Source organism: Cervus canadensis, chromosome 5, assembly GCF_019320065.1.
Source record: "Cervus canadensis isolate Bull #8, Minnesota chromosome 5, ASM1932006v1, whole genome shotgun sequence".
Taxonomy (NCBI): Eukaryota; Metazoa; Chordata; class Mammalia; order Artiodactyla; family Cervidae; genus Cervus; species Cervus canadensis.
Genome location: NC_057390.1, coordinates 15434499 through 15447966, shown reverse-complemented (window position 1 = coordinate 15447966; position 13468 = coordinate 15434499). Strand labels below are relative to the sequence as shown.

The window sequence follows — 13468 nt, the reverse complement described above, 5'->3', positions numbered from 1 at the left end:
GTTATACAAAATTTAAATTTTAGTTAAAATAACTTTTCTAAAATGACCACTTTTGCTTGAGGGCCTCTCTATGCAGTGTATTCTAAACCAGTATTGATTCAAAAATTGGTATGTGGAATATTAATCAGTACTTTGAAAAGGATAGAAAAACAGACAAATATCAAGAAATGATTTTTCAAAAATGATCTTCAATGAAATTATTTATATTATGTAATCCTCTGGTGACAAAGAAACCAAAGAAAACTTAGTGGAGACAGAACTATTTTAAAGAAACAACTACTTAAAAATATTATTGTTAAAAACTGAAGATGTCACAACTAAGGCTGAAGGAAATTTCCGCATTTCTTCCGCGATAAAAGCAAAGCTCATGAGCTCTTCAAGAGACTCTGCCTTCAAATTATACACACCATCTAGGGCTAATCTCCATAGCACATGAGATGCATGTAGGCACAACAGCAGACTCTCTTGAAAAGAACACTTACCTTAATTCGCAGGCGCGGAATCATTTCAAGCTCATCCTCTCCTTTCTGCTTCACCAACCCCTCACGGTTCCTCTTCCACGTGTCTAAACACCTAGAGATTCCTGTTCTCTCTTCTGAAATGCTGCCTTCATCGCCATTGCCCAAATCCAATTCAAACGTGGGGAGAGAAAAAAATTCTAATTTGCAAGCTGTTTACGCCTCACGACCACAGCGAAGCCGCTAAGCTTTGAGCTCAATGAATTAAAGGTTGTTTGGCTAAATGGCAGGCACACTTCCTCCTATTCTTTCTGAACTTAGTTTTCCTGCCTCCAGCGGTGCTTTTTCCTTTCCTGGGCTATAAATAGGCTGGTGGTAAGAGTCCAGAGGAAAGAAAAGGCAGGAAATACATTTGATTTCAAAAAGCAGTCTTAGGGTGTGTGTGTGTGTGTGTGTGTGTGTCTTCCAAGTGAGCACCAATAAACAATTTAAGGAAAATTCAGCATTGGTGTGTTGCACCATAGCAAACATTTTCTTTGATTTCCTATAACCTCCGTTTAGCTGTCAGCTGTCATTTTCCATAAGCAGAGCTTGGATTTGGAGATGTATTATTTTCTAAACAGACCATAAAAAAATCTGCATGTAAGCCTTAATTTTTCGAAAGATTGTCTGAAAAAAAAAATCAAATTTCCTGGGGGAAAGGAGGAAAAGAGCAGACAAGGAGGGTTACCATAGTTGTTTCTTTTTGTTCAGAAGGAGGTGAAGCAGCACTTTTTGAAGCAAGATTCAACCAAAGGTGAACAAGAAAAGCAGATACTTTTGCTTGGATAAAAGTATGAAGTCGAATTTAAAAACCAGTCAGCCTTTGCACAAAATTAATAGATTGCCTACAGTCTTGCTACTCAAAGTTGTTTAACTTCTGCCATAATTTAATGCGACACAAAGTAAAATAAAGATTAGATGTTATTTTTCTTTTACATGTCAGATTGGCAGATCAAAATTTTGGATATTGTTCGATACCATGGAAGTATGGAGAAATAAGCATCCATATAATAATAGATGAAAGTATAAACTGGCATAAACTATTTGATAGAGGACAGTTCCCAGCTTCTTTCAAAATGTTAAGTGCACATATTCTAACAAGATATTAAACATGCTTGATTCTTCAAAGTGGGTGTGGAGATCTGGAAAGAAGGAACAGTTTAATTTCTGATATACATATTTTGTACTTTTTTTTTAACTTTTATACTGTGTATGTCAGGCTTTAAAAACTTATTAAGGGATAGAGTTTTTAAAATGGCTATTATTTAAATAATAAGTAGTAATATAGGATTCATAGGATTCTATTATCTATCATCTGTCAATGATTATACACTTAACACCTCAACAAGCTTCTCTTTACATTGGTTTCCACTGGGTAACACTTTGAGAAGCAGTGGCACTTTGTGATCAAAGTCTCCATGGCTGGGCCCAGCAATCTGTGTTTTAACTCCAGATAATTCTCATGCTCACTAAAGGATAAGAAGCATCAGTCTACAGAATTATTTTGTTTATTAATATCGCACCCTCTAAAAAGAATTTGAGATTACAGCTTGGTGACTAAAGCTAATAATGTGCTGTGCTTAGTCACTCAGTCGTGTCTGACTCTTTGTGACCTCACGGACTGCAGCCCGCCAGGCTCCTCTGTTCATGGAGATTCTCAGGCAAGAATACTGGAGTGGGTTGCCATGCCCTCCGCCAGGGAATCTTCCCAACCCAAGGATAGAATCCAGGTCTTCTGCATTGAAGGCAGATTCTTTACCTTCTGAGCCACCAGGGAAGCCCAAGAATACTGGAGGGGGTAGCCTATTCCTTCTCCAGGGGAACTTCCCATCCCAGGAATTGAACTGGGGTCTCCTGCATTGCAGGCAGATTCTTTAGCATCTGAGCTACCAGGGAAGCCTAGAGTTAATACCATATTGCATATGTGAAAGTTGCTAAGAGAGTAAATCTTTAAAGTCCTCATCACAAGAAGGAAAATTTTCTGTAATTATGAATGTTGGCAGATTGTTAACTAATCGATTGTGGTGATTATTTCCCAATATACACAAATATCAAACTAGTATGTAGTATACCTGAAACTAACATAATGTTAAATATCAATTATACATCAATTAAAATAAGACATGAATACAAATAAAAAGATTTGAGGCAAATGATTTTGTTTTATGGAAAAATAAGAATAACTTTAAAGACAATACCAGTGACTCCGATTAAGAAGACCACAAGAGTTTTTACACATAAAGGTTAAAAAGTCAAATCGATTTCCCAATTAATTTTGAGGAGCTACCTGAAGCAGGGCAAAAGCAGTGGAAAGAGCAAACTGGTGATATTTAAGGGAGAGAGAAAATCTGTGGGTAGCCATAGTTAAAATGGACGAATTCAAAGCAGACTTTACTAATATGGATGTGTGAAAATATGGATGTTAACAAAACAAAGAAAATATGAAAAAAGTAAATGTAAAGCTTCTAAATGCAAACAAAATATTCCACTCCCTGTTTTTGTTTAGTGATTTGATTATGGTTTTCTAATGCAAAGCCCTGTCCATGAGAAACAGTAGATTGAACAATGAGCTCAGCCAGAACTGATGAGGGAAAAGCAAGAGCATCTGCATCCCAGGCACAGATGGAGAGGAAAAGGTTTCTTTTAAGAGAGAGAGAGAGAGAGAGAGAGAGAAAGGAGTGAATGACCTCGTTGAGGCAGCAGAAAGGAAGAAGGAAGTCCATGGTGGTCAGGATATAACAGCTGCAGTGTATTGAAGCGGCTGAAAGGTGCATGGGTTGACATTGGCAGGAAAATGACTGGCAAGGGGGGAATAAGTTTCTGGGAGCAAACCATTCTCCATGTGAGAATGAACTCTTCTAAGGAGCTCCAAGTACATTCACCAGGCTTTCATTGTTCACTGGAAACCTCCCTTCTCTTTTTGTGGGGAAATATTTTACTTCTCAAGAAGAACAGCTTCACAGAGCTCCCCAAATAGCCTGTCTATGGGAATGAAGCATTAAAACATTTATGGAAACAGAAAAGCTCTGTACTCTTAATCTAAAATTAGCAGTAGACTCTCTTAAAAGGCATTAGGGGAGAAAGTCAAAGACCTCCTGAGGAAAAGTAATGTGCCAATTTCTTCTAGTTTTGCAAGTGGAGGAAAATAAATTTTTTTATTGCAGTCATCTACAAAGAATTTCAATGTATACCATGTAAAGGAAACCCAAACAAAAGTCCTCCGGAAAGATGTGAAAAAAGCTTACATATTATTTCTCAAATGACCCAATGCGCTGCATGGATCTGAGTCTCGATGCCTTGTAGGTATTTTCTTTTCTTTTTTTTTTTTCTTTTTATTATTATTTTTTTTTGTCATACATTGATATGAATCAGCCATAGATTTACACGTATTCCCCATCCCGATCCCCCCTCCCACCTCCCTCTCCATCCGATTCCTCTGGGTCTTCCCAGTGCACCAGGCCCGAGCACTTGTCTCATGCATCCCTCCTGGGCTGGTGATCTGTTTCACCATAGATAGTATACATGCTGTTCTTTTGAAATATCCCACCCTCGCCTTCTCCCACAGAGTTCAAAAGTCTGTTCTGTATTTCTGTGTCTCTCTAAAGTATTCTATCTTTGTTCACAAATTGCAGAAGTTCTAGGTGCTATCAAATTGTGGGGAACTGCATTCCTTTGACTGGAATTGTTGTATTAAACTAATAAAAAATATATCAAAGCTGCTGGAATGAATAGTCCAAAGAACATAAGTAAAGGATGGGTTTATACATTTTAGCAGGTACATTGAAAAGATGGTGGAAAGTCAGGAAGAAGTTCTACATTATAAAAATAAAATATAAAAGTTAACAACTCTTTGAAGGAATCATAAGATTTAGTGGGAGAAAGGTGAACCTTTTCCATTAACCTCTATAAATTGTGTTCGTCAGTTATTTATTTTTACTTAATCTAACAATGTTAAATTTACCTTGAAAAATTACAATAATCCTGGCACAAATGAAACCATTCACAACATTTCCAAGCAGAAGCTCAGCTTTGGTTAAAAATTCAGTGGGGAAATCTAAACCAGACTTCCCTCACTGAATTTGACTTTGGACTTGATTGGTCTTCTGTCAGTTTGCCACGTACCTAAGATGAAACAGCACTAGTTTCCACAGAAAGATGATTTTAAAATAAAGGATCTTGAACCTTTCCAGTAACAAATGCTTAGAGTTTACAGTTTTGTCAAGGCTAAGATCTGATATCATAATAGCTAAAGGAAATTCTCATTGGTGTTGTGGTAAAAGTTTTTTCTGTTAATTTAAAAATATGGACACTTTCATTTTATTGTTTCTGTCAGTTGTGTGTTCTTTGGGGCGGAGGGTGGGCAAGAACCTTTGGACTCAACCATGAGGTGGTTTGTGAAGCTAATCCCTGATGGAATCAGGATGAACAAAACCATCACTGGGAGGGAAATATGCACAAAAGAATACAGATAATTGTAGGCACAGTGCATGGCACATTTCTGAAGACAGAAGGAGGTTATCATGGGATCCAAGAGATTTGGTGCCCAAATATCACATTTTTGTGCAACATTTGGAAAGAAGAAGGGAAGGAAGTAGGAGATAGAACATGGCAGTGAAATTGATTTACCCCTCCAAGGTAAAATTTATTGCTTTGGCAGACACTCTGGTCTAAGGAAGGTCAAGTGGTAGGTTGGTGGCTGATTTAATAGTTTATACAGGTTCCCTGCTTACATAATAGATTAGTCTGAATTCATAAAAGAGTCAATGTACTCCATAATCCCCTGAACCATATGATTATGCAATTGATGAAAAAACTGCATTTATATTGATGTTGTCAAGGTAAACACAGTCACAAGTTTTAGAATCCTAACATAAGGTGCAGGGGCAAATTCACCCCAATTAGATGAAGCAAGTTAAAATAACTGAGTCTTCTGGTTGTATACAGTATGACCCAAAGACTCTCCCTCGCTGGCTTTGAAGAAGCAAGCTGCCATGTTGTGAGTGCCTCTAGAGAGCACCATATGGAGATAGTCTCCCTCCAACAACCAGCTACAAACAGGAGCCTTCGGGCCAAGAGCATGCGAAGGACTGGGGGCTGCCAACAACCAGAGCAGCCGGAAACAACCCCTGCCCCCAGAATCAAGCCTCAGATGAGACCAAAGCTTCCACTGATAACTTGATTGGATCCTTGTAAGACTCTGAATCAGTGGACCGGGCTAAACCATGTCTGACCAGGCAAGCTATAGACCAGGAGGTCTATTATCAAGATGGTTTACGCTCATGTGTGAGGTCATCACACACACATAACCATGTATATCATGTCGTCTTTGCTGCATTCTATTAGTTCTGCCTATACTCAGGGGAAGGGGATAAAAGGGTGTGAATCCCAAAAGGCAGAAGATCATGGGGCTGTCCTAGTCTGTCTGCCACAAATGATACCCAACCAAGAAAAAAGAAGTTAAGTAGACATAATACCAGATGGATTTCCAAAAGACACTGCGCTCACTAGCACAGTATCACTCACAGGCAGAATGGACAAAACAATGTCTTTTTCTCTTTTTTTGGCTTCACTGGGTCTTAGCTGTGGCCCACGGGATTTTTCAGTGCACAGGCTGTTCATCGTGGACCACAGGCTGCTCCATGGTGGGCTCAGTAGTTGCACTTCACGGGCATCGTTGCCGCAGGCCATGTGGGGTCTTAGTTTTTCAGCCAGGGATCAAACCTGCTTCCCCTGCATTGGAAGGTAGATTCATAACCACTAGACCAGCAGGGAAGTCCCGACAAAATAATTTCTTAATTTTTCTTCCTTCAAAGCAGTGGGAAATACATTGCCTCAAGAGAGAAGCAAGTCATCTCTCCACCATTATATGCTATTCAACAATTCAGTAACCTAATTAATTTCCTGCTCCATCTCTGCTGTTTGCTGTGTTAGTCACTCAGCTGTATCTGACTTTTTGCAACACCACAGATTGTATCCTCTGTCCATGGAATTCTCCAGGCAAGAATACTGGAGTGGGTTGCCATTCCTTTCTCTGGGGGAGCGTCCCAACCCAAGGATCAAAGCCGGGTCTCCTGCATTGCAGGCATATTCTTTACCACCTGAGCCACCATAGAAACCTCATCTCTGAGGTTCTTTCAGTTCCAAGCTTCCGTGACTTTGGACCTGCGCTTTCAAGCCTCGCAAGACATTTTGGAATGCCACAAGTCCTGGTTGTATCCATACAAAGTGTTTGGTGACCATTGTGTTACTACTGTTGACTTATGGGGGAGAAAGAGCATACATAATAGATTAGTCCATTAGAAAAGTTAAAAGATGGATCTGTTGGGGTGTTACTATCTGATCTAATTTTTGATTTTCCATTTGGATGTTTATATTTCTAAAGCATGATGTCATTCTAAAAACACATGAAGATAAAACTATCAGGCAATTCTCTTTGGACAGGCAAATTTGGGGCTAAAAGTATGTTCTCTCTGGGGAACAAATTACACTTCACATTACATCCAAGTAATACTGAGTGTGTCAAAATATTACATTGGCAATATAAATTCACAGACTTTAAGGATTAGATAGATCCTTTACAGACATTTATCTAACCACCCATCTAATGGGCAAAAATCCTCCAGAACATGAAGAAGAAATTGTCTTATTAATTTCTAAGTGAAAAGACTGCCATTGTACATACTTGTGATATCATAAATTTAAATGGCTATTAAAAATAAAATTATGAATTTAATCTGAATGAGGCAACTCCAAATTGCTTTGCTTACTAGATAAATGAAACTTTTCCTTCAGAAAAACATTAAATTATAAAATATATGGAATTAAAAAGTATCTTCACAGTTATTCTTGTGTGGACAGGCTACACAATGAAATGAACATTATAAATGTTCTCTAATACTTCATTGAGAACACATTGAAAGTTGTAAGTCAGGTTGAAACTAGGAATGCTTCATTTCCATCTAGAGGCTGAAGAGGGATAAAAAGTTCAAAAAAGGAAATGACTTTTTAGAGCTCTATGAAATCAGAGGCTCTGAGAGTCTGGATTTCAAAACACTAAACACTAAAACCACATTTTTGGAGCTAGCATCACATTATAGCTCCTTATTATTATATATGGCTTGCTCAAATACATATTAATGCATAATTAATTCTGAAATAAGCCACATGCTCCAGATTTTATTTTATTTGGACAAGTCCAGCAAAAAAAATTTTTTTTTGTACTGTATTTTTTCAACCACATGTAAGTCCCTACTGAGTACAAAGCTCTGAGCTTGAGCCCACAGAAGAAAAAGTAAAATTAAACATTTAGTCTTTGCCTTAAAAGCAGCATACCTTCTTTTTTTTTTTTTCATTTATTTTTATTAGTTGGAGGCTAATTACTTTACAATATTGTAGTGGTTTTTGCCATACATTGACATGAATCAACCATGGATTTACATGTATTCCCCATCCCGATCCCCCTTCCCACCTCCCTCTCTACCGATACCTCTGGGTCTTCCGGGTCTTCCCAGTGCACCAGGTCCGAGCACTTGTCTCATGCATCCGACCTGGGCTGGTGATCTGTTTCACCCTAGATAATATACATGTTTCGATGCTGTTCTCTTGAAACATCCCACCCTCGCCTTCTCCTACAGAGTCCAAAAGTCTGTTCTGTACATCTGTGTCTCTTTTTCTGTTTTGCATATAGGGTCATCGTTACCATCTTTCTAAATTCCATATATATGTGTTAGTATACTGTAATGGTCTTTATCTTTCTGGCTTACTTCACTCTGTAGAATGGGCTCCAGTTTCATCCATCTCATTAGAACTGATTCAAATGAATTCTTTTTAATGGCTGAGTAATATTCCATTGTGTATATGTACCACAGCTTCCTTATCCATTCGTCTGCTGATGGGCACCTAGGTTGCTTCCATGTCCTGGCTATTATAAACAGTGCTGCGATGAACATTGGGGTGCACATGTCTCTTTCCAATCTGGTTTCCTTGGTGTGTATGCCCAGAAGTGGGATTGCTGGGTCATATGGCAGTTCTATTTCCAGTTTTTTAAGAAATCTCCACACTGTTTTCCATAGTGGCTGTACCAGTTTGCATTCCCACCAACAGTATAAGAGGGTTCCCTTTTCTCCACACCCTCTCCAGCATTTATTGCTTGTAGACTTTTGGATAGCAGCCATCCTGACTGGCGTGTAATGGTACCTCATTGTGGTTTTGATTTGCATTTCTCTGTTAATGAGTGATGTTGAGCATCTTTTCATGTGTTTTTATGAATACAAGTTTTAGAACTACATCTCTAACAAAAGACACCTAAAAAACGCAACGGTATTGCCAAACAATTTCTCACTTCATCTATCACTTCTAGTTGGAGACACTTTGGAGCAGAGTAATGTTATCTCCTTTTAGCATGACCCAACCCAGTTGTTTTCTTGACTTTGTTTTAGAATGAATCTCTTCTGCATTATCTAATACGAGGTTCATATACTCATCAAAACCAATGATACAGCCTTCTATCCGCATATTCACTTGCTCATAAAGCCACACCTGAATCTGCAATCTATTTTGCAAGTATCTGAAGATGAGATTGATGGGCTGCACCATCACCTTCTGCACCTTCTGGCCCTGGCCCTGGTACGCCATGCTGGACACTCACAAGCACCACACTACTCCACACTCTCTCTCCAGCAGCATACCTTCTAAAGCAGAATTTCTCAATCTGTGATACAGTGACAGCCTATTTCAACATGACATAGAGTTTATTTAACATGCAGATTTCTGGGCCTCAGACTCAGAGGATTTCAAATTCTGTAGGTCTAGAGTAAGCCATGGAATACACATATATAATAAGTCTGTAAGTTTCAGAACCCATGATCCAGGGATCAAAACGTATATCTTTAACTAAAACGAGAGAGTGACCCAAAGGGTCAGGTTATGTAACTACTGTGTGAATTCTGATTACGGTTGTAGCCAACATCAAGGTTCCATATTGGAATACATGCTACAGCAATAAAATTCCCTTAAAACCAGTTCTAATCCATGCCTGAAGGTGAAAGTGTTAGTCACTCAGTCGTGTCTGACTCTTTGCCACCCTATGGACTGCAGCCTACCAGGCTCCTCGGTACATTAAATTCTCCAGGCAACATATTGGAGTGGGTTGCCGTTTCCTCCTCCGGGGGATCTTCCCAATCCAGGGATAGATCCTTGGTCTCCTGCATTGCAGGCAGATTCTTTACCATCTGAGCCACCAGGGAAGCCCAATGTGTGCCTAATGGTAGCAAATTGAATTTGTATTTCTCAGAAAAAGTAAGGATGGAGAGACCGTTTGTTTTTTTCTGGGTGCTAAAAAAAATTTTTTTTCTGCATTTTTTATTGCAGTAAAAAACACCTAATATAAAATTTACAGACTTCATGATTTTTAAGTGTAAAGTTCAGAAGTGTTAAATATATTCACATTGTTGTGAAACAGATCTCCAGAAATTTTTTATCTTGTAAAAATGAAACCCTACACCCTTAAAACAACAACCTCCCCTTTCCGCTTTCCTTCAAGCCCCGGTAACCACCATGCTACTTTCTAAAATGAAGTCGCCATTTGTAAAACATGATCTCATGACAGTGTCAGGTTTGAGGAAAAGATAGTAAGTAGAGTTGAATCCAAACCCCAAAGTCAGGAATGAGATTTTTTAAATGAGATCATAAAGCAGAAGGAAGGAGCAAAGCAAAGACAGATGGATGTAGAAGCAGAGGCATTTTCCAGAACTGAGTTGATACAGTTTGGCCTTCTGCCTATGGGTGTTTGGTGCCAGAGACGTGTGCTATCTGAAGCCAGATACGAACTGGAAGTCACGGTCAGACACCAGATAATCCTCCTGCATCTTTGGTGAACAAATGGCTATGACAAAAGTAGCTGAGAAGAAGGTCAGAGGATGAAGATTAGGGATTATAAAGGATATTTGCCACTTCCAATATTTGCTGCAGACTTGAGAGATGAGCAGATCTGTGATAAAACTCACCAGGATAGTTTACTAGGATTGGAGTGTTTGAGGCAGGCCTTGGGGCTCTGTGGGTCACTGCTTACTCGACACAGGTGTCAGGAGAATTAAATGTCAAAGGCACTAGTCTAAATACAGAGCCATTAGCAGTTATAAAGGGCCATGGTTAATGGGTTGAACAGACCATGATTATCCAACAGGGTGGGGCTTCCCAGGTGGTGCTAGTGGTAAAAATCACACACACACACGATGTAAGAAATGCTGGTTTGATCCCTGGGGTGGGAAGATTCCCTGGAGAAGGAAACAGCAACCCACTCCAGTATTCTTGCCTGGGAAGTTCCACGGATAGAGGAGCCTGGTGGGCTGCAGTCCTTGGGATCACAAAGAGCTGGACATGGCTGAAGCGACTTTGCATGCATGCATCCAAAAGGGTTGGGAGGTGCCCTGAGGGAAGTCAAGAACTTATGTGCAGGTGTCCTCCAAGGCATTAAACTAATCAATCTGGAGGACTAGACACCTCTTCTACTATATATGCTGGGGTGGCTCTGAAGCTCATCTGAGCCCTCCTCCGGGAAAGGAAGCATGGAAAAAAGCAGGAAGATCCTACGCTTTGAAGCCAGACACACCTGGCCTCAAATTCTACTTCTGCCTACCATCTGGAGGACCTTTAAACCAAATATCAATTTCCCTATCTATACTCAAATTCTAACAATAACTTCCTACTGGGCAAGGACATGAGTCAAATGCTATATAACATGAAGATGCTCTCCTGGTGCAGAGGCGCATTTTTCTCCTCTCAGTGATGAAAGCCTCCTGCTAAAAATTGGGTGTGGTAAGGATCTTAAGGCTGAGAAGGAAAAAGAAAGTCTGGGAAGTATATGGAAACCTGAGAGGTCTGTGACTTTGGCTAAAGGTTTCTGGGCTCCCTGAGCTATGGCCTGGACTTCATAGCAGAGTGGTGATCCAAGTCATGGAAACAAAGGGTGTCTTAAGAGGGCCATTAAGCTCCCAGGACATTCATTAGCCTCCACACCTAAAGTCACTCCAAATGAGCATACCATCTAAGTAAAAATTGAATTCTTGGTATACAAAAGCACTTAAATGACAGACTCCCTAGCTCCCCCTCCCAACTCAATTGCTACTTCCAAATCATATATGAGAAATTTGATGCTATCAGGTGTCTCTGATTTTACTATGGCTTAAACCTGGAGGTTCTGATCTGTGTGGGTGCTGGCTGGCCAGTCTCATTTCCCCAGCAGCAGATGTGCGCTGCTCACACTGGCACCCATATGTAATGTGACATCCTTGCACAATACATGAACAGCTCTGTGCCCACCTGAATATTCACTGGAAGGATTGATGCTGAAGCTCCAATACTTTGGCCACCTGATGCAAAGAGCCGACTCATTGGAAAAGACCCTATGCTGGGAAAGATTGAGGGCAAGAGAAGGGGGTGACAGAGGATGAGATGGTTGGGTGGCATCACTGACTCGATGGACATGAATTTCAGCAAACTCAGGGAGATAGTGAAGGACAGGGAAGCCTGGCGTGCTACAGTCTCTGGGGTCGCAGAGTCAGACAGGACTTAGTGACTGGTCAACAATGTGTCCACCAGAAGGTGGCAGCAGAGAGCAGTGACCACAACCAGCTACTGTGGCTCAGAGTCGGCTGTTGGAGCTTTGTAGGCTGAATATGGAAACTAACTCTTCTGGTAGCAATCCTTATTTGTCTACACTTGGGGTTGATGAATTCCAAAGGCAGCATGCAAAACAATTCCTAATGTATGTTGACTATGGTCATAGAGTCAGACACACCTGAAAAAGAGGGCAGTTTCTGCCTGTGTCTCTTTCTGGCCCACCATGTCTTCTGCCAGGACCAGAATTGCCTTGAGACCAAAGCTCTGAGAGCACATACTCAATGTGTCTTCGGAATTACTATCTGCACTTTGCAGAGTTCTAATCCTGGTGGCTATCTTGGCTCCAGACTGGTCCATTTCATGGAGTCTCAACATATCCACATGGGTATTCCTGGGTATCTCAAACTCATCATGTTAAGATTGGATTCCATTTCTTTTCCATTTGTTTTTTTTTTTTTTCCAATAGGAAGTAGGTGAGAAGCACTAGCTTCCTTCAAAGCAGCCCCTGAAACCAGAAATCTGGTGTCATCCTAAAATTTTCCCTTTTCCTCGGTCTTACTGGCTTCAAACTGCTTAGAGAATCTATGTGGAATATCAGTGAATTAAAGAAGCTTTGTTGCCTAATTGGGAAAAAAAATATCAGTAAAAGGCAAATCTGGGAAAGACTTTTATAATATTCAAATGTCTCTCTTCGAAGGGAATTGTGAGCAAACGGAGGGCGGAGCTGGTGATTAGGAACATGGAGAGAGAATTCTGAAGAACTCTAGCTCCCAACTGCAGAAGGAGTTTGAGAACAAAAATTCGAAGAGTTGTTTGACTCTGGTTGCCTGATTTTGAAATGCAGAAGTCCCCTGACAGGAAGCCCTGTGTAGAGAATACAGACTACACCATCCTGCCATTGTCAGTCCCAGGGGTTGAGCAACTGGAGCAGAAGGAAGTTGCTTTTTCTGGTATTGTTTTATTTTTGTCTTAAAGAAATATCCTTCTTAATATGCATATGAAAATCTTGAATAAAGATGTAGAAAATATGCAAACTTACAAGAGATGGCAACCATACTGGATGATAGAATCAGAATCTCAAAAGATCTTGATAGGCTAAAGTTAAAGGACAAATGACAGAAAGTGAAATGAGTAGGCACAAAGGTAAAATTCTACACTGATGTTAAAAAACCCAGTTGCACATGTTCAGAATGGGGAGACATGGCTTAACAGGAGCCCATAGTTTTCAAACTTGCTGTTGATGTTACGTTAGTCAGGGTATGCTAATGACTATAATTTTAATTCCCAGGACTCAGTGGTTCTAAGATATCCTAGGGAGGAAAAAGTGCCAAAGGGATGATAGTCCTGGC

General features: G+C 40.1%; 2 protein-coding genes across 5 annotated transcripts in view; both read right to left on the bottom strand.

Moving 5' to 3' along the window:
* Window positions 1-747, bottom strand: part of RASGRP3 (RAS guanyl releasing protein 3) — a 110354-nt gene extending 109607 nt beyond the window's left edge. For all 4 annotated transcript variants that reach the window (XM_043468310.1, XM_043468305.1, XM_043468304.1 and 1 more), the window contains exon 1: window positions 483-747. The gene's annotated coding sequence lies outside the window, so the exon portion shown is untranslated. The remainder of the gene's footprint in view (window positions 1-482) is intronic.
* Window positions 748-8767: 8020 nt separating this feature from the next.
* LOC122442573 (small nuclear ribonucleoprotein E-like) lies at window positions 8768-9396 on the bottom strand. The gene has a single exon (XM_043470436.1). The coding sequence runs from the start codon at window positions 9132-9134 to the stop codon at window positions 8856-8858; it is 279 nt and encodes a 92-aa protein (XP_043326371.1). The 5' UTR covers window positions 9135-9396; the 3' UTR covers window positions 8768-8855.
* Window positions 9397-13468: the final 4072 nt, after the last annotated feature.